Here is a 22,500-nt window from a genome sequence, read left to right on the forward strand (position 1 = left end):
TCTCTCTTTGTGAGCCAGTCCCCCCCCCCCCACTGCCTGCTATATCTACGCCAGCTTCCCCCCCCCTCCACTGTCTGCTATATCTGCGCCAGCTTCCCCCCCCCCTCCACTGTCTGCTATATCTGCGCCAGCTTCCCCCCCCCCCCCCCCCCCCCCTCCACTGTCTGCTATATCTGCGCCTCGATCTGCTCACCAACATCCGAAATTCAAAAATGCCATAAGACATAATTATCTGGTCTGGCGGCAAGACGACTTTGACCAAATGTCGCTCAGTGGCCAGATTCACGAAGCAGTTACGCAAGCACTTACGAACCTGTACATCTTTTCTCAATCTTTGGCGGCTTTGTTTACAATTATTAAACAGTTGATGAGCTCCGAAGCACCAGAAGGAGGCTGTTTATAACAATAACAACAGTTGATTGGCAAGTTTTCATGCTTGTAAACTGTTTAATAAATGTAAACAAAGCCGTCAAAGATTGAGAAAAGATGGACACGTTCGTAAGTGCTTGCGTAAGTGCTTGCGTGAATCTGGCCCCAGGACGTTACTACGCCGAGTGGTTAAAGTGTAAGACTGAGCTAGACAACAGGAAGCCTATTTTGTTGATCAACACCGGAACGTTTGGATGGAAAAGCCGATCAACTACTTGATCGACTTTTGATCGACGACCGATCAACGGATCGTTCGTCGATCAACTGTTATTTGTCGTATGCATTTTAACGATCTAGAGGTGCGTTTAATATGGGAAGATTTGGAAATTCACACATTAGGAAGATTTGGAACATGTGCTTGATGATAGGAGATATGTCTTGTGTCTTATCTATAGATATGTCTTGTGTAGATATGGATAAGTTGGCAGAATGAGATGATGGCGAGTTAATTTCAAGGTGGAAACATGCACAATTCAGCATTTTTGGAGACGGGGTCGTGAGATATAGAGACAATATCTGGAAGAGTGACAGAAAGTGGGGGGAAACGCTCTCAAAACTGTCTAATTTCAGCACAAGGCGGTTGTTGTGGTGACGGGTGACGGCCTATTGTCTGGTGTTGTGGTGACGGCCTATTGTCTGGTGTTGTGGTGACGGGTGACGGCCTACTGTCTGGTGTTGTGGTGACGGGTGACGGCCTATTGTCTGGTGTTGTGGTGACGGGTGACGGCCTACTGTCTGGTGTTGTGGTGACGGGTGACGTCCTACTGTCTGGTGTTGTGGTGACGGCCTATTGTCTGGTGTTGTGGTGACGGGTGACGGCCTACTGTCTGGTGTTGTGGTGACGGGTGACGTCCTACTGTCTGGTGTTGTGGTGACGGCCTATTGTCTGGTGTTGTGGTGACGGCCTATTGTCTGGTGTTGTGTGACGGGTGACGGCCTACTGTCTGGTGTTGTGTGACGGGTGACGGCCTACTGTCTGGTGTTGTGGTGACGGGTGACGGCCTACTGTCTGGTGTTGTGGTGACGGGTGACGGCCTACTGTCTGGTGTTGTGTGACGGGTGACGGCCTACTGTCTGGTGTTGTGGTGACGGGTGACGGCCTACTGTCTGGTGTTGTGGTGACGGGTGACGGCCTACTGTCTGGTGTTGTGGTGACGGGTGACGGCCTACTGTCTGGTGTTGTGGTGACGGGTGACGGCCTACTGTCTGGTGTTGTGGTGACGGGTGACGGCCTACTGTCTGGTGTTGTGGTGACGGGTGACGGCCTATTGTCTGGTGTTGTGGTGACGGGTGACGGCCTATTGTCTGGTGTTGTGGTGACGGGTGACGTCTACTGTCAAGTGTTGTGGTGACGGGTGACGGGCTACTGTCGGGTATTGTGGTGACGGGTGACGGGCTACTGTCTGATGTTGATATTGTAGTACTGAATCTCAACACGCACATCTAGGCTACCTTGCTAATCCATCTAAGACCATGATTATGCCTGAAAGTGGGTTCTGGAAGGTCTGCGCAGTGGACGGTGGCGCAGTGGTAAAGCACTCGCTCCGCTCTTCGCAAGCGGTTTGGCCTAGGTTCGTATCTCTGGCCGGGGGAGGATTGATTAGGCGCTAATCATTAACTGTACGCCTCTGTTCACTCTGAGGTGATTCGGTACCTGGTTGTTAAGCGATTGGCGGGTCGTATTCCAAGTCATTAGCCGGCATGATTGATGTACTATGACAATGCCCTGAGTACATGGGTATTGTCTCAGACAATTACTGGAGACGTTTACTGCTAAACACGGTCCAGTAGGCGGTCTCAAGCCTTATCTCTTGGCAGGCAGATGAGATTGTACACAATCTCGGTTCGCTGTCTCTTGGTGCGTGGTATATTTATTTAGTATTTGATGTATACATCATTACTTGGATAGTGTTAATGGTACTGCGAGGCATTTATACCAAGTATTAGGGGGGGGGCTTATATCCCTTCCCACTTAGGACAAACACGTCCCTATGTGCACAACATCTGTGGCTACATAAGCGTGAGGATGCAGCCTTAAAACTCTATCCTCATTGTCACTCTATATAGGAACACTTAAAATAATGATATATATGCATTTTCGCCTGTGCTCCGGGAACAGGGTTAGAGATCTGTTAGACAACATAGTGTAGTGATTATTGACCACTGATTCCCAGGACGTGATTGAAGTAGTTTACAATGCTAACAAATCTGCATGCATTTGTATCTGCACTTACGAGAGAGAGAGAGAGAGAGAGAGAGAGAGAGAGAGAGAGAGAGAGAGAGAGAGAGAGAGAGAGAGAGAGAGAGAGAGAGAGAGAGGTAGTGCTCTGTTCCACTGCAAATAGTTGGGTGTTGTGTGTGTGTGGTTCGCCCTGTTGGCTTGGAGAGAGGAAACTTGTACAAGTGACTAAGAGGTAAACCTGACCTGACCTGACCTGACCTCGCGTCACAAGAGTTAACATCTGCATGAACTATTCTCATGTATCCTCTCTAGTACTCTTCCTTGCTTCTGTTGTGTGCCGTAGTGTTTGATTCTCCTAACTGAGGTTCCAGTACTTGGTTCCCAGACAAGAACCCGACTGGTTCCAGTACCTCGTCCCCAGACAATAACCCGACTGGTTCCAGTACCTGGCTCCCAGACAATAACCGGACTGGTTCCAGTACCTGGCCCCCCAGACAGTAACCCGACTGGTTCCAGTACTTGGCCCCCAGACAGTAACCCGACTGGTTCCAGTACCTGGCCCCCCAGACAGTAACCCGACTGGTTCCAGTACTTGGCCCCCAGACAGTAACCCGACTGGTTCCAGTACCTGGCCCCCCAGACAATAACCCGACTGGTTCCAGTACCTGGCCCCCCAGACAGTAACCCGACTGGTTCCAGTACTTGGCCCCCAGACAGTAACCCGACTGGTTCCAGTACCTGGCCCCCCCAGACAATAACCCAACTGGTTCCAGTACCTCGCTCCCAGACAATAACCCGACTGGTTCCAGTACTTGACTCCCAGACAATAACCGGACTGGTTCCAGTACCTGGCCCCCCCAGACAATAACCCAACTGGTTCCAGTACCTTGGCCCCCAGACAAGAACCCGACTGGTTCCAGTACCTGGCCCCCCCAGACAATAACCCAACTGGTTCCAGTACCTCGCTCCCAGACAATAACCCGACTGGTTCCAGTACTTGGCTCCCAGACAATAACCGGACTGGTTCCAGTACCTGGCCCCCCCAGACAATAACCGGACTGGTTCCAGTACCTGGCCCCCCAGACAATAACCCGACTGGTTCCAGTACCTGGTCCCAGACAATAACCGGACTGGTTCCAGTACCTGGTCCCAGACAATAACCGGACTGGTTCCAGTACCTGGTCCCAGACAATAACCGGACTGGTTCCAGTACTTGGTCCCAGACAATAACCGAACTGGTTCCAGTACCTGGTCCCAGACAATAACCGGACTGGTTCCAGTACTTGGTCCCAGACACAGATCCCAACGTGAAGAAGGAAGATGGTCCCGTATATGTTGGCGAGTGTGTGGTGACTTGGGCGACTACAGACCTGGTAAGCACGGGAATTTAAACCTACCTTAAAGTGCTTCCGGGGCTTGATTGATTGATTGATGAAGATTAAGCCACCCAAGAGGTGGCACGGGCATGAATAGCCCGTAAGTGGTGGCCCTTTCGAGCCATTACCAGTATCAAAAGATGATACTGGAGATCTGTGGAGGCGCAACTGCACCCTGCGTGACGGGAGATGTCTCCCGGACCAAGTGGTGACCAAATGGTGTTCCGGGGCTTAGTGTCCCCGCGGCCCGGTCGTCGACCAGGCCTCCTGGTTGCTGGACTGATCAACCAGGCTGTTACACGCGGCTGCTCGCAGCCTGACGTATGAGTCACAGCCTGGTTGATCAGGTATCCTTTGGAGGTGCTAGGGTGAAGGGTGAGGAATTACGAGCCAATGAACACGGACCGGATATAAAGTGGTGTCTGGCGGTGTAAAATGGCTGGTGGATGAATAGATGGATTTGATACTCTGGGCCAAATGGATTGGCGAGTTGATTTATAATGCATATCGAGGTACACACAGACACCACAATAGCGTGATGCATTAAATGAACAAATCCACAGGGGCCGTGACGAGGTTCGAACTTCTTTGTTTTGTTATGCGAGTTCCCGACGATTGTGCTCATATGAGCAATTGTTTTCCCCGTGGCCAAGTAGCACGGGCTATGGTGAGCCCGTAGCTTACCTGGCACAGGAGTGGGGCAAGTAGCACGGGCTATGGTGAGCCCGTAGTGGACTTACCTGGCACAGGAGCGGGGCAAGTAGCACGGGCTATGGTGAGCCCGTAGTGGACTTACCTGGCACAGTGCTGTATATATATTCTTGCTTACCAGCCAACCTTTATATTGCCCTGGAGGTCGTTAAAGAAGGCTGTCGTCAGTTAATGTCACAACCATCATTTGTCCGAATTCATTTTCTGGTAGATTGTCGGAGACAGATCTCCAAATATTTACTGTCACGTTCAAAGGCACCGTATGGCCGTTTAATGTGACAGTAAATTAATTGAATCTGTAGCCACTGGAAGGCTGGGTGAGAGAGTGAAGGTCAACCTTCCTCAACCCTGGTCACTAGGTTAGAGGACAAAGGTCATCCTCCCTAACTCCTGATCACGGGATTAGAGGGCAAAGGTCATCCTCCCTAAGCCGTGGATTTGGCCTAGGTCGCAGCCTCTCTGACCTCTGGTCACCTGGAAGCTAAATATCAAGTTGAACATTGATGCATCACAGACGGGAGACATCTCCCGTCACGCAGGGTACAGTCGCACCTCCACAGATCTCCAGTATCAGCTCTTGATACTGGTAATGGCTCAAAAGGGCCACTACTTACGGGCTATTAATGCCCGTGCCACCTTTTGGGTGGCTTAATCTTCATCAATCAATCAATCAATCTTGATGCATCAACCCTGCACATATTATTTACTCGCCAGTACCGCAATGGGTATAAATTGGATAAGTTTAGATTTAGGAAAGACTTGGGTAAATACTGGTTCGGTAACAGGGTTGTTGATTTGTGGAACCAATTACCGCGTAACGTGGTGGAGGTGGGGTCCCTCGATTGTTTCAAGCGCGGGTTGGACAAGTATATGAGTGGGATTGGGTGGTTATAGATAGGAGCTGCCTCGTATGGGCCAATAGGCCTTCTGTAGTTACCTTTGTTCTTATGTTCTTCTTATGTTCTTATGACCCTGCCACACTCCTCAACACCGGTGCAACTACCAATATTGGACGCATCAATTCTCACACTATAACACGCCCTGCATCACGGTGGCGAGGAAGTAGCTCTTGATATTGGCCAGCGTGAATAAGGAGAAACACTTGCGTTCATTGATGGACTTGTGAGAGTCCATTGGTGGATTTGTGAGTGTGTCCATTGGTGGACTTGTGAGTGTGTCCATTGGTGGACTTGTGAGAGTGTCCATTGGTGGACTTGTGAGAGTGTCCATTGGTGGACTTGTGAGAGTGTCCATTGGTGGACTTGTGAGAGTGTCCATTGGTGGACTTGTGAGAGTGTCCATTGGTGGACTTGTGAGAGTGTCCATTGGTGGACTTGTGAGAGTGTCCATTGGTGGACTTGTGTGAGTGTCCATTGGTGGACTTGTGTGAGTGTCCATTGGTGGACTTGTGAGTGTGTCCATTGGTGGACTTTTGTTCATTTTTCTTGATTGATGGACCTCCAAATATAACCAAATGCAAAGTTTTGGAGCTTTCACAGAAACTCATACCAGAGATTGATGTATAAATACAAAACTGTAACTTTTGTAGATATAATACTGTAAAATGGTCAAACGAGAAGTAAGTGTATCGAAGATGATGATAATGTTATAGATTCAGCTACTCGGAACAAGTTCTAAGTAGCACGGACTATGGTGAGCCCGTAACTTACCTGGCACAGGAGCGGGGCAAGCAGCACGGGCTATGGTGAGCCCGTAACTTACCTGGCACAGGAGCGGGGCAAGCAGCACGGGCTATGGTGAGCCCGTAACTTACCTGGCACAGGAGCGGGGCAAGCAGCACGGGCTATGGTGAGCCCGTAACTTACCTGGCACAGGAGCGGGCAAGTAGCACGGGCTATGGTGAGCCCGTAACTTACCTGGCACAGGAGCGGGCAAGTAGCACGGGCTATGGTGAGCCCGTAGTGGACTTACCTGGCGCAGGAGCGGGGTATCAAAGAGGAACTGATTGACGAAGCTTAAGCCACACAAGAGGTGGCACGGGCATGAATAGCCCGTAAGAGAGGAACTGGGATGCGCAGAGTTCTTAAACTCAACAAATAACGTGACAGAGGGAGGGAATTATCAGGGGGAAAGCGCCAAGCCATTACGACTATATAGACCATGGAAGGGGCCAGGATAATGTTAACGGGCTATTCATGCCCGTGCCACCTCTTGGGTGGCTTAATCCTTATCAATCAATCAGGATAATAAGATCAGTTACAGCCCCGCTCCTGTGCCAGGTTAAGTCCACAACGGGCTCACCATAGCCCGTGCTACTTGGAACGTTTTGTTCCCAGTAGCTGAATCTTAAACAACAACAACGTCAGGATAAGGATTTGGGATGGGACGGGGGGGGGGGGGGAATGGTGCCCAAGTACTTTAGACGGTCGGGGATTGAACGCCGACCTGCATGACGTGAGACCGTCGCGCTCTACCGTCCAGCCCAAGTGGTCGTAAGGTGGCGGAGGCACTTGGCATAATGTAGAGAGAAAATAATACCTTCATTATTAAGAGAACAAATTCTCAAGGGCCGTGACGAGGGTTCGAACCTGCGTCCGGGAGCATCCCAGACACTGCCTTAATCGACTGAGCTACGACAGGGTAAAAAGAGGATTCCTTCATTATTATTCTATTGTACCAACGTCTAGATGAAGCTGCTGAGGAATTATAGAACAGCTACAAAATCGACAATTATCCCTCGATTATCTACAAAATCCGGCGCCGGATATAATTTCCTCGGAGACGTCAATTTATCCAATGTAAAATAGAGGATGAAAGACAATAACATTATAACGAAATTAAACAGGCCATAACCAATCACGGGTCAGAGAGCCACTTAGTCTGAAAATGTTTTGGGCTCATCCGGCAGAGAGAAAGTACCAGTAGCACGAGCGGCTGTCGTTATATGGAGACATTTTGATATTGGCCAGATCCCCAGAGTACTTTATGTACACAGATATTGCCCCGGTCTATCTTGAGATCTATCTTGAGATGATTTCGGGGCTTTAGTGTCCCCGCGGCCCGGTCCTCGACCAGGCCTCCACCCCCAGGAAGCAGCCCGTGACAGCTGACTAACACTCAGGTACCTATTTTACTGCTAGGTAACAGGGGCATAGGGTGAAAGAAACTTTGCCCATTGTTTCTCGCCGGCGTCCGGGATCGAACCCGGGACCACAGGATCACAAGTCCAGCGTGCTGTCCGCTCAGTCTACAAGGAAGCTAGCGAAGCTTTAATAAACTAAAGACCAGTCGCACTAATATACATGAGAGAGTGAGAGGGAGAGGGAGGGTTAGTAAATCTCCAGTTTTGTGGAGGGTAACATCTACCCGGTGTAGGGAGCCGGTCGGCCGAGTGGACAGCACGCTGGACTTGTGATCCTGTGGTCCTGGGTTCGATCCCGGGCGCCGGCGAGAAACATTGGGCAGAGTTTCTTTCACCCTATGCCCCTGTTACCTAGCAGTAAAATAGGTACCTGGGTGTTAGTCAGCTGTCACGGGCTGCTTCCTGGGGGTGGAGGCCTGGTCGAGGACCGGGCCGCGGGGACACTAAAAATGCCCCGAAATCATCTCCAGATAAGCTCCAGATACTACCCATCTACTACACATCTCAGGACAACCACTAAACTACACTACACTAAACCACTAAAGAGCCGAAGCTCAACTACACTAAACCACTAAAGAGCCGAAGCTCAACTACACTAAACCACTAAAGAGCCGAAGCTCAACTACACTAAACCACTAAAGAGCCGAAGCTCAACTACACTAAACCACTAAAGAGCCGAAGCTCAACTACACTAAACCACTAAAGAGCCGAAGCTCAACTACACTAAACCACTAAAGAGCCGAAGCTCGACTACACTAAACCACTAAAGAACCGAAGCTCAACTACACTAAACCACTAAAGAGCCGAAGCTCAACTACACTAAACCACTAAAGAGCCGAAGCTCAACTACACTAAACCACTAAAGAGCCGAAGCTCAACTACACTACACTACTAAAGAGCCGAAGCTCAACTACACTAAACCACTAAAGAGCCGAAGCTCAACTACACTAAACCACTAAAGAGCCGAAGCTCAACTACACTAAACCACTAAAGAGCCGAAGCTCAACTACACTAAACCACTAAAGAGCCGAAGCTCAACTACACTAAACCACTAAAGAGCCGAAGCTCAACTACACTACTAAAGAGCCGAAGCTCAACCCCCGCAAGCCCAACTAAGTGAGTACTAGGGCACCACGGAACGTTAAGAGAAACCCAATATTAACACGTGTTGAATTCATGGGCCTTGCCCAAGATATTTGAGAGGTGGCCATGGAGTGATAGCTCATAAAACCAAGCTCCCTAAGGATTAACAGGCAAGTTTAAAGGATGGATATTAATTTGTCTAACAAACAGGTCGCAAAGAGTAACAGTAAATATGGACAAAAATAATCTCCAAGCACAGAGGAAAAAACTACTTCTCTTATCTTCATAGCAGACACACACACACACACACACACACACACACACACACACACACACACACACACACACACACACACACACACACACACACACACACACACAGCACATCTCCCCAGCACATCCCTTGACCCCTCTGACCCCACTGGAGTCAAATTCATCCCACATTCCAAGGACCCCCTCATCACCTCAACCCCCAAAACCCGTCCAGCCCTCGTCCCCTCAACCCCCAAAACCCACCCAGCTCTCATCTCCTCAACCCCCAAATCCCATCCAGACCTCATCCCCTCAACCCCAAGAACCCACCCAGACCTCATCCCCTCAACACCCAAAGCCTACCCTGCCCTCACCCCTCCTCATCCCCTCTCCTTCCATGTGACCCCCCACCCTTGCGAGGGAGGTGGGAGGTCCCCCCCACCCCCTCTATCCATCCCCCTCCCAACCTCTCAACCTCTATCTGTCTCCCAACCTTACGCCATCTCCCAACCCCTCTATGCCCTCCCTAATCTTCAGACCCAGTATGCCCTTCCTACTCCAGACCTACCTACCCAGGCCCTACCCCAGACCCTCCTACCTACCTTCCTAGAAGCCCAGCCCCCAGTAGCCCCCCAAGCACCCCTCCTGAACTCTTTCACCCCCCATACACCCCCCGGACCCCCCCAGACACCCCCTGGATCCCCCCGGACATCCCCCGGACCCTCCCCGCCCCCAGTCATCCCCCAGACACCCCCCAGATCCCCCAGATCCCCTCTGCCCCCAGTCACCCCCCAGACATCCCCCAGATCCCCCCAGACCCCCAGAGAAAGGGAGAACTCTGGTACAAGAGTTTCCATGAAGAATCTCAAGGTTTGGTACACCAATGCTGATGGGGTATCTAATAAAGCAGAAGAGATAAAAGAAAGAGTGAGTGAAGCAGATCCTGACATAGTTGCAATTGTGGAAACTAAAATTAATGACATGATCTCAGATGCTATCTTTCCTGAAGGGTACCAGGTGATACGAAAAGAGAGGACACAGAGACAGGGAGGGGGAGTAGCACTCCTAATAAAGCGGAAATGGAAGTTTGAAGACCTGGGAAATCGAGTTACCAATGAGTGCACAAGCTTCATACATGGAACTCTGACAGTAGATGGGAGGAAGATTGTGATCATGGTAATCTACAATCCCCCACCAAACAGTAGAAGACCCAGGCAGGAGTATGATGACAACAACAAAGCATGTATTGATGAACTGCAGAAGGCAGCAACACTAGCCCACAGAATGAGAGCGAAGCTGCTGATCATGGGGGACCTAAATCATGGAGAGATAAATTGGGAATCAAGGAATCCCCATGGAGGGGATGAAACGTGGGGAGCAAAATTAGTAGATGTTATAGACAGGAATTTCCTGACACAACATGTGAAGGAAGACACAAGGGAAAGAGGAGGAGATGCACCGAGCCTATTAGACCTGATTTTCACCCAGAACGTAGAAGATATCGAGAATTTAGAGCATGAAATACCTCTAGGGGCCAGTGACCATTGTGTCCTAGTCTTTGACTACATGATGGAATTCAAAATTATGACCATGGGACAAGAGATCTGGGAAAGGAGAGCTGACTACAGGAAAGGGGACTATATGAGGATAAGGGACTATCTGGGTGAAGTGCAGTGGGAGGAAGAAATTAGAGGAAAAACAGTCCAAGATATGATGGACCTAGTCATACAGAAATGCCAGGAGGCCGAAGAGAGATTTATACCAACGGTAAAGGGAAAAAAATAAGAAGGAATATAATAACCCATGGTTTAATAGACAGTGTCAGGAAGCAAAAATGGCCAGCAGGCGGGAGTGGAGGAAGTACAGAAGACAAAGAACAGAGGACAACAGAAGCAGATACAACAGAGCTAGGAACGATTACATTAACATAAGACGAACATCGGAAAGGGACTATGAGAACGATATTGCAATCAAAGCGAAAAAACAACCTAAGTTACTACACAGTCATATAAGAAGAAAAATGTCGGTGAACGACCAAGTGACAAGACTAAGGAAGACAGAGGGGGCATATACTGAAAGTGACAAGGAAATCTGCGAGGCACTGAATGCCAGTTTCCATGGAGTGTTCACTACCGAGCCTGAGCAGCTCCCATTGTTGGAAGGGGTTACCCTAGATGAAAGACTATCAGATATAGAGGTGACAGCAGAGGAGGTAATGAAACAGTTGACAACTCTAGATGCAACTAAAGCAGTTGGACCAGACAAAGTATCACCGTGGATACTAAAAGAAGCAGCACAGGCCCTCAGCGTGCCTCTGGCAATGATCTTTAATGAGTCACTTATGTCAGGAGAATTGCCCAGTTGCTGGAAGAAGGCAAATGTCGTGCCGATCTTCAAGAAAGGAGATAGGGAGGAGGCACTTAACTACAGACCTGTATCACTGACAAGCATCCCCTGTAAAATACTGGAAAGAATAATTAGGCTACGACTGGTTGCACACCTGGAGAACATTAGGTTTGTGAACAAACATCAACATGGGTTCTGGACAGGGAAATCGTGCCTAACAAACCTTCTGGAATTCTATGATAAAATAACGAGGATAAGACAGGACAGAGATGGTTGGGCAGACTGCATATTTCTGGACTGCCAAAAAGCCTTTGATACAGTACCGCACATGAGACTGCTGTTCAAGCTCGAGAGGCAGGCGGGGGTGGGGGGAAAGGTCCTAGAATGGATAAGGAACTACCTAACAGGAAGGAGCCAAAGAGTTACGGTAAGGGGCGAGAAGTCGGACTGGCGAACAGTAACAAGTGGAGTACCACAAGGATCGGTGCTGGGACCAATTCTATTTCTTGTGTATGTTAACGACATGTTTACAGGCGTAGAGTCCTACATGTCGATGTTTGCGGATGATGCAAAGTTGATGAGAAGAGTTGTGACAGATGAGGATTGCAGGATCCTCCAAGAGGACCTGAACAGATTGCAGAGATGGTCAGAGAAATGGCTACTAGAATTCAACACGAGCAAATGTAAAGTTATGGAAATGGGACTAGGAGATAGGAGACCAAAGGGACAGTACACAATGAAGGGGAACAGCCTACCTGTAACGACGCGTGAAAGAGACCTGGGGGTGGACGTAACACCTAATCTATCTCCTGAGGCACATATTAATAGGATAACGACAGCAGCGTACTCTACACTGGCAAAAGTTAGAACATCATTCAGAAACCTAAGTAAGGAGGCATTTAGGGCGCTTTACACTGCCTACGTAAGGCCAGTCTTAGAGTATGCCGCCTCATCATGGAGTCCCCATCTGAAGAAGCATATAATGAAACTGGAAAAGGTTCAGAGGTTTGCAACGAGACTCGTCCCAGAGCTACGAGGGATGGGGTATGAAGAGCGCCTGAGGGAACTGTGCCTTACGACACTAGAAAGAAGAAGGGAGAGGGGGGACATGATAGGAACGTATAAGATACTCAGAGGAATTGACAGAGTGGACATAGACGAAATGTTCACACGGAATAGTAACAGAACGAGAGGACATGGATGGAAGCTTGAAACTCAGATGAGTCACAGAGATGTAAGGAAGTTTTCTTTTAGCGTGAGAGTAGTGGGGAAATGGAATGCACTTCAGGAACAGGTTGTGGAAGCAAATACTATTCATAATTTTAAAACCAGGTATGATAGGGAAATGGGACAGGAGTCATTGCTGTAAACAACCGATGCTCGAAAGGCGGGATCCAAGAGTCAATGCTCGATCCTGCAAGCACATATAGGTGAGTACATATAGGTGAGTACACACACAAGCAGGCGATGAGTCACAATAACGTGGCTAAAGTATGTTGACTAGACGACACACTAGAAGGTGAAGGGACGACGACGTTTCGGTCCGTCCTGGACCATTCTCAAGTCGATTGAATCGACTTGAGAATGGTCCAGGACGGACCGAAACGTCGTCGTCCCTTCACCTTCTAGTGTGTGGTCTGGTCAACACACACACACACACACAACAAAATGAACAAATCACAGCTTCGTATCTCTCTTTGCACATCATACCAAAATCAACATGAAAATTACCCCACTTAAAAGACATGGGAAAAAAACACCAAATGAATATAAATAAAGTCTGCCGCTGGACAACGGGACATGTATGATTTTCAACAGGGATAAATAGACAATATTCAAATGCTGGAAGAAAAAAACAGACCTTAACGGGATACAGAATACGTGTCGATCAGCTCTGGCATAAAGAAAACCTATATACGGTCGAGGGAATAAAGATGCCGGACGACCAGCATCCTTATTCCTCGACCAGCATCTTTATTTTATGGTAAGCACCCAGCCCGTCCTCTCCACCGTACACAACGTCACAAAAGTGATCTTCTAAATTGCCCGAACTTAACCTAACCGAGGACGTATGAATACGAAATGGGACGTCACGTCACGAGCCGCTATGATTTTTAGTATTCAAATTTTTGGCCTTTGGGGGTGGGGGGTGAGGGGGGTTTTATTCGTCAAAATGCGGTGTACTATTGGACAGGACGAGTTGAATAGTGAGCTTGACAAAGAAAACGTACCATCAGCCAGGAAAATTTAGGGTAGATTATAAGAACTTTAAAATTAAGGGATGCCGCCACAAATAATTTTTTCTAATATTTGTTTTCCCGTCTTGAGCACTTAGAGCTCGAGATTCACTTTCCCTTTCAAAGCGAGAGAGAGAGGGAGGGAGGGAGGGAGGGAGGGAGGGAGGGGAGGGGAGGGGAGGGGAGGGGAGGGGAGGGGAGGGGAGGGGAGGGAGGGAAGGGAGGGAGGGAGGGAGGGAGGGAGAGAGAGGGGGGGGGGGGGAGGGGGGGGGAAGAGATATCTGAAACACACAGAATACAAAGAACTTTCAATACATACACGATAAAACATCTGTCACTGTGTCTCAAAGCACTCAACAACATGCACTCTCTAGAAAGGAGATGAGAGAGCGGGATCACACATGTACTTAAGATGCTGGAAGATCAAGTCTCAAATATTTATACAATAACATAGTGTTAGCAAAATATATGGTCGGAAAGGCAGAGAAGACCCAGTGAAGAGTTTATAGTCACAATGGCTTCAATACGATAAATATGCTGTAACGACTAGCATCACTGCTCTTCAAGCATGTGTGTATGTATTATATATGTAATATATATTTACAGTATATATGTATATATGGGGGCACCCACATACTCACATGTTGTCTTCTACCACCTCGTATATATTGTGTATTTTGTTATTTTAATTTATTTAAAGCCTCATTATTGAAAATGGGTTACAAGATTTGTTAGGCAAATTGTGACATGTTGTCGAATTCTCCCAGCTCGTCAGATGGCGGGCAGGAACCACGGTGTGCGGGTCAGTCTGGGAAGGAATGATCGCTGACGGAGGGAGCATCTGGAGAGTGGCACAGCCACACCCATATACCTTAAACACGTACTTATTTTCAAATCCGCGACTTACATTGTACCACTGTAGCTATCAGGCTCTTGTTGTTGTTATAGATTCAGCTACTCGGAACACGTTCCAAGTAGCACGGGCTATGGTGAGCCCGTAACTTACCTGGCACAGGAGCGGGGTAAGAAGCACGGACTATGGTGAGCCTGAGCTATCAGGCGGATTGCAGGCGGTGGATTGCAGATGGTGGATTGCAGGCCGGAGATGTGCGCGTGTCGTCTAGGACAAGGTTTAGGGAAAATCCCCAGGCGACTCGACTACCTTGTTCCGGCCCCGGCTGGCTGCTTCGTCAACTCTTCCTCTTCCTCAACACTTTCATTGCGTCCCGCTGTCAGTGTATCGACTAGTCTTTACCTTCAATTATAGCTTCGTCCGTCTGTTTGAGTCGTCTCTCCCTAATGTTCGTCCGTCTTATTAGTTCTATGGTGTTCTGTGTTTGGCCCAGCCTCGGTTGACACGTAGGCTTATGGTAGAAATAGTTTCCGGGTAAATTGTTTGTGTTATCATCTTGGGCTGTCATTCTTCCTGTCTCCATATATCTCACCATCTCCCCCCCTCCCCTCCCCCTCTCCCCTCTCCCCCCTCTCCCCCCTCTCCCTCCTCCCTCCCCCACCTCTCCCTCCTCCCTCCCCCCTCCCCCCCTCTCCCCCCCCCCCTCCCCTCCCCCCTCTCCCCCCTCTCCCCCCTCTCCCTCCTCTCCCTCCTCCCTCCCCCACCTCTCCCTCCCTCCAACCCTTCACTCCGGCCTTGTCTGTTACCTTGGCAAAGCATCTACCTCCCTCTCCCCCTCCCTGCCTTCTCCCAAGCAGGCACTGTCTACCCTTCCTCCCCCTCTCACTTCACCATCTTGGAAAGTGAAGGGACGACGACGTTTCGGTCCGTCCTGGACCATTGAGAATGGTCCAGGACGGACCGATACGTCGTCGTTCCTTTACTTTCTAGTGAGTAGTTTGGTCTTCACCATCTTGTTTGTCTTTCCTCCCCCGTCTCACTATCCCACCGAGTTCTCTCCCCCCCCCCTCTCACTTCACTGCCGTGTCTTCCCTCCCACCTCAGCACCATCCCCTCTCCCCACCTCCTATCCCCTCCCCTCTCACTTCACTATGTCAACTAAACGACCCGATCACGTTTTCGAGTGACGGGGCTACTCACGCCCGTGCCACCTCTTGGGTGGCTTAATCTTCACCAATCACTCAATCACTGTTTCCAGTCGTGTGGTGTACTGTGTGATTAGTTTTCCGTGGCATCACACACACCGCTGGTTGTATTGTTAACATATTCCCGCCATGGGGTGGGGAAAGAGGTGGGGGGTTACGTGGTCCCGGGTTCGATCCCGGGCGCCGGCGAGAAACAATGGGCAGAGTTTCTTTCACCCTATGCCCCTGTTACCTAGCACTAAAATAGGTACCTGGGTGTTAGTCAGCTGTCCTGGGGGTGGAGGCCTGGTCGATGACCGCCGGGCTGCGGGGACACTAAAAGCCCCGAAATCATCTCAAGATAACCTCAAGATGGTTGGATGGAGTACTACAGTAACTGTGCAACACCAAATGAAAGATGGTTTGTTGCATAGTTCATTTTGAACTGCATACATCTCAAAAAAGGATAAAAGTAGCTTAGGCTATTTCAACTCCTCGAAATGTTGACATTTTAAGCTAAAACAGTTGTGTATCTGGTTGATGGAGTTTTCTGGGAGTTCTTCTACTCCCCAAGCCCGGCCCGAGGCCAGGCTTGACTTGTGAGAGTTTGGTCCACCAGGCTGTTGCTTGCAGCGGCCCGCAGGCCCACATATCCACCACAGCTCAAACTACATGATCAGACACATATGATTAAATATTGTGCTGTTCCTGCAATGGCGACTATTTATTTTAGGAAACCCTACCGGTAAGATTCCTTACAGATGAATGCAAATATTTGGTTTGTGTGCGATAATTGTAGAACATCACACACACAGATCACACTAACGTGATGCATCACATGAACAAATCCACAAGGGCCGTGACGAGGATTCGAACCTGCGTCCGAGAGCATCCCAGACACTGCCTTAATCGACTGATCTACGACAGGGTAAAAGAGTTGAAACCGAAGTTCTACTGAACTAACTGGATCCCGTAGCCTCTCTTCTGAGGCACAAACCACGATTTTATACAAGCAGGATTTTACGGGATGCACCCGGACGCAGGTTCGAATCCTCGTCACGGCCCTTGTGGATTTGTTCATTGTAGAACATATTTGCATATTGACTTGAGACTTGAAAACACTTGTCTGTTATTGTACTTTTTGATGTGTCAGGTAACCCTCTTTGTCGATTTCAAGTCATTTTAACCTTTCCCGATGAAGGGTGGGGGGGGGGGGGGGATTTACCAAATACATGAGATTAGTCACGTATTTGGCAAGGGAAAGGGCATAATTATACCATTTCTTCAGATTTCTTTATTTTTTTTGCCAGGGGATTCTTCCAGTGTAAATATACTAGAATTATGTTAATATGGTGTATACATTTTCTTCACAATGGCCCAGTAGATTTGGTGTTTACACACACACACACACACACACACACACACACACACACACACACACACACACACAGATAAAATCGACAGGGAAGATTTCCTGAGACCTGGCATTTCAAAAACAAGAGGTCATAGATTTAAACTAGCTAAACACAGATGCCGAAGAAATATAAGAAAATTCACCTTCGCAAATAGAGTGGTAGACGGTTGGAACAAGTTAAGTGAGAAGGTGGTGGAGGCCAAGACCGTCAGTAGTTTCAAAGCGTTATATGACAAAGAGTGCTGGGAAGACGGGACACCACGAGCGTAGCTCTCATCCTGTAACTACACTTAGGTAATTACACACACAGAGGGCCTGATAGCTGAGTGGACAACGCTCTGGATTCGTAATCCTAGGGTCCGGGTTCGATCCCCGGTGATGGCAGAAACAAATGGGCAGAGTTTCTTTCACCCTCATGCCCCTGCTACCTACCAGTAAATAAGTACCTGAGAGTTAGACAGCTGTTACGGGCTGCTTCCTGTGTGTGTGTTGGGGGGGGGGGATCAGTTGATTGACAGTTGAGAGGCGGGCCGAAAGAGCAGAGTTCAACCCCCGCAAGCACAACTAGGTGAATACTGTAATGGCATGTAAGGTGTCTTATGGAGGAAGAGGCACAGGTTGGCACATCGAAGGGGAAATGATGAGGGAATGAGAGATACTGGTAAGCGAAGGCACTAAATCGCATAGGACTAACCGATGGTTTGGCAAAGGGTGCAGGAAAACAAAGAACATAAGTATGAAAAAAAACCTGTAGTGTGGATATAGACAAACATAAAAGTCACAGCTTCGTATCATCTTTTGCAGATGACACACAAATCAGCATGAAAACTACTTCTGTAGTAGAAGGCATTGAACAAGTTCAAGATAATGTAAAGATTTCGATTGGGCAGCTGGACATGTTTAACAGTGATTAATTCCAGGTAATTAGGTATGGTATAAATGAAGACCTTGAAGAAAATGCAGAGTGCAAGACAATCAAGTCTGTGCCCTGTCTGCAGCCGCGTCTAACAGCCTGGTTGATCAGTCCAGCAACCAGGAGGCCTGGTCGACGACCGGGCCGCTGGGACGCTAAGCCCCGGAAGCACCTCAAGGTAACCCCACAGTAGGAAAGCAAAATGTTAAGATGTGGGAGTAATGATACATGACGACCTAACGTTTAGGGAGCATAACCAAGCAAATATTGTGTCAGCCAGAAAACTGATAGGATGGATTACGAGAACCTTCAAATCCAGGGATCCCATCACAGTGGTTGTACTATAGAAATTACTTGTAATGTCCCGTCTTACTACTGCTTAATGCTCGCTACCTGCTTCAGAGCAGGAGAGTGTGCTGAAATAGAGGGAATACAGAGAACATACACGGCCCGCGTAGACACGTTAAAGCGCCTAAATTATTGGGGTCGTCTCACAGCTCTCAAAATGTATTCTTAGAAAGGAGACGAGAAAGGTACCAAATTATATATACATGGCAAATACTGGAGGGCCAGGTCCCTAATTTGCACAGTAAAATAGTAACATACTGGAGTGAACAACGTGGAAGGAAATGCAGAATAGAACCAGAATAGAATAAAGGTGCCATAGGCGCACAGAACATTGTCTGAACATCAGAGGTCCACGCCTGTTTAATATCCTCCCAGCAAGTATAAGAAATATTGCCGGATCAAATTGGAAGTCTTCAGTAAAAAGCTGGATAATTTTTTGCAAGAAGTGCCGGACCAATTTGGCTATATTGGATGTGTGGGCCTGGGGGCTGCTCCAAGCACTCGCCTGTTGGCCCAAGCTCTCAAAGGTCAAGCCTAGATACCTGGTTAATACCTGGTTGATGGAGTTCTGGGAGTTGTTCTACTCCCCAAGCCCGGCCCGAGGCCAGGCTTGACTTGTGACTTCTACTCCTAAGGAGTAGAAGAACTCCCAGAACCCCATCCATGTACAATCCAGGTAGCAAAAGAAGAGTGCAGAGAGGGGGGGGTGGGTACTAGAGAGCCAGGAATGAATACCTCAGAGTGAAAAGGGAAGCAGATAGACAATTTGAAAACGACATTACAGCTAAAACAAAGACGTAACTTGCTTCAGAGCCACATCGGGAGGAAAACGACAGTTCAGAAACAAGTGATGAAACAGAATAGGCTTGAACTCATTCAACGATAATGACATAGAAATGTGCGAAAACCTCAACCGGAGATTTCAGGAGGCCTTCACACTAGAGCCAAGATGTGAGGTTATCTGAGGTAATATCTTGGCCCAGTAAGCACTGGATATGGAGGGCCAGCGATGTATCCAATATTTCTAATAATAAAACTTTCATATTTTATTGTATATTAATGTCTAAAAATATATTTCCTCTTCAAGCAACCGACAGGAAATGTAATCGGCTATTCTCCCATTAGCGATTGGATTAGGACTTGTGTGTGGCGTGTGTTGATGGTTTGTTGTTGTGCCTGCAGGATGGAGGGCGTGGATGGCGGCGGGTCGGGGGGCGGCGGGTCGTCCTCGGTCGACCCGCTCTCCACCGTGAGCAGTGAGGGCAGCGGTAGTGGGGCGGGCGGCGGAGGGGGAGGAGCCATGCCCGCCGTCTCCACCGTCTACGTTACCATCCCTCAGGCCAGTGGACCCATCGCCTCTGGCGGGTCAAAGGGCGTGAGTAAACAGTCACATGGCTACCATAATATTCCAGCTTTTGTATGTTCTATGTCCACCACCCCACCCCCCGTCCACCTGCATGTATCCGCCCACCTGTGTGTGTGTTCTCTCTACCTACACCTCATGAGCCTGGTCTGAATGTGTCCTTTGTTGTGTCACGCCTGTCTTACTGCGGTTCTTGCCTTGCATGTCATCTCTTGTCACACGTCTCTAGCTTCTTCAAGCATGTTCTCTGTTGGTTTCTTCTCGCCATCATCTCTCATGCTGGAGGGTCTTGTATGAATTTTGCCTCGCCAGTATAGTGCAACTGTGTCAATTTAATAAACAGAAAAACAAGTTGTGTCAAAGTAACTAGGACCTGAGCTCTTTATCCACAACAAATATCATAGGAACGGTTGGTGAACAAGAGGAAACTAGATTGTTTTCTTCAAGGAGTGCCGGACCAACCGGGCTGTGGTGGGTATGTGGGCCTGCGGGCCGCTCCAAGCAACAGCCTGGTGGACCAAACTCTCACAAGTCAAGCCTGGCCTCGGGCCTCCCAGAACCCCATCAAGCAGGTATCAACCAGCCTGGTGGACCAAACTCTCACAAGTCAACCGGGCCGCTGGTTGAGGAGTAGAGGAGTAGAAGAACTCCCAGAACCCCATCAAGCAGGTATCAAGCAGGTAACGAGTGTGCAGAGTTCACACAAAATATGTTCCATTGGGAATGATCAAAATAAGACGAGTATAGACGAAGAATACCCACGACTCCACAGGTGGAGGAGAGAAAGGTTGGCACAACTCTTAAACGAACGCAAACGTCACATCGAAGCAAAATGAATCTGCACAGACATTTGTCATAATCAAATACTAAACTATTTATACCAGTTGAAACAAATCTGAGAAACAATGTTATCCAGGAAGCAGTGGGACAAAAATATACATTTAGAATCGAGGGGGAGCCGGTCGGCCGAGCGGACAGCACGCTGGACTTGTGATCCTGTGGTCCCGAGTTCGATCCCAGGCGCCGGCGAGAAACAATGGGCAGAGTTTCTTTCACCCTATGCCCGTGTTGCCTAGCAGTAAAATAGGTACCTGGGTGTTAGTCAGCTGTCACGGGCTGCTTCCTGGGGGTGGAGGCCTGGTCGAGGACCGGGCCGCGGGGACACTAAAGCCCCGAAATCATCTCAAGATGACCTCAAGATAGCATGAATTCGTGTTAAACAATTTGCTAGATACAATGAAGACAGTTTCCTTGAACTCTGGTCTCCTCTCAAGTGATGTATCAAATACCAACACAAACTATTGAGTTCGGAAAATAAATTAGCACCATAGTTTCTAATTATCGGGAACAGAAAGCTTGTTAGGCTTATCGAGGACCCCCTTGGCCAATGACTGACATCTAGGATGGAACCCACAACAGTTATCTTGAGGTTATCTTCTTGAGGATGTCTTGAGATGATTTCGGGGCTTTTAGTGTCCCCGCAGCCCGGTCCTCGGTCCCCAGGAAGCAGCCCGTGATAGCTGACTTAACACCCAGGTACCTATTTTACCGCTAGGTAACAGGTGCATAGAGTGAAAGAAACTGCCCATTGTTTCTCGCCGGCGCCTGGGATCGAACCCAGGACCACAGGATCACAAGCCCAGCGTGCTGTCCGCTCGGCCGACCGACTCCCAGCGTTAGCCAGTTAGCCATTTCCCCTTGTACATATTTATTGCTAAGTGAACAGAGGAACCCTTTTTACCTATATATAATCCCACCTATAGCTTCACTATTGGTGGGAATCCGGATGCTCTGCGAATTTCACAATAAGGTAGCAAAGTGAAGGACAAAAAATGACCGGCCAGTGTGCTAAAAGTCGACTTGAAGTTTAGCATAAAAGGCGGCAGCGTCGACAAGCTGCCGGCTTCCTGTCCTCGTCGAGGTCTTAGAAATAATATCAGATAATGGGACATTTAGAGAGCACGACCAAACAAGCGTTGCTACTGCCAGCAAAATTACGGCTGTCATAGAATCGGTAAAGTATTTAAACTCCTAAGACTGCATCCGAGTATTGAGAATTGGACTGAGATGTGATAGAGATTGCAACATGGAACATACTCCTTACCTTGAGGTTACCTTGAGGTACTTCCGGGGCTTAGCGTCCCCGCGGCCCGGTCGTCGACCAGGCCTCCTGGTTGCTGGACTGATCAACTCGGTCACAATCGACTTGAGAATGGTCCAGGACGGACCGAAACGTGGTCGTCCCTTCACCTTCTAGTGTGTGGTCTGGTCAACATTCTTCAACCACGTTAGTGTGACTCCTTGCCTGCATACTCACTCAGCTTCCTAATCTCCATAGTAAAGTCATTCTATATTAATGGACCCGTAAGTAGACATAGAAAACAATGGCAACAACAAGAGTCTTCAAGCATCTACCGACAAATATAAAGACAATTGCTGGAACAAATGAAGTTTCAGGAGTGAACTAGACAAGAGTTCTTGTAGGAAGTGAATAATGTATCAGGTTGCGGTAGACGGACTTGAGGGCCACACGCAGAAAGTGACTTGGCCTATGAGAATATAAGCCGGGAAGCGCGGTCTCCGAACAGGTTGCAATAGCCACTTCTCGCGAATCCAGCCACAGGTAAAGCAGTGTGTTAATCCTCTGGGTGTCACTCTTATCGGTGGTGTCATCAACCATGTACTGCACCTCGCCGCCGCCACCCC

General features: G+C 48.7%; 1 protein-coding gene across 19 annotated transcripts in view; it reads left to right on the forward strand.

The window, feature by feature from the left end:
* Nucleotides 1-22,500, forward strand: part of CrebB (Cyclic-AMP response element binding protein B) — a 123,296-nt gene that overhangs the window by 53,597 nt on the left and 47,199 nt on the right. For all 19 annotated transcript variants that reach the window (XR_011223575.1, XM_069308765.1, XM_069308763.1 and 16 more), the window contains one exon: nucleotides 19,614-19,806. Coding sequence is in view for 18 of the 19 variants with exons in the window: in XM_069308765.1 (XP_069164866.1) it covers nucleotides 19,614-19,806 (193 nt within the window). In the remaining variant the exon portion in view is untranslated. The remainder of the gene's footprint in view (nucleotides 1-19,613; nucleotides 19,807-22,500) is intronic.

Source organism: Procambarus clarkii, chromosome 63 (genome assembly GCF_040958095.1).
Source record: "Procambarus clarkii isolate CNS0578487 chromosome 63, FALCON_Pclarkii_2.0, whole genome shotgun sequence".
Classification (NCBI taxonomy): domain Eukaryota; kingdom Metazoa; phylum Arthropoda; class Malacostraca; order Decapoda; family Cambaridae; genus Procambarus; species Procambarus clarkii.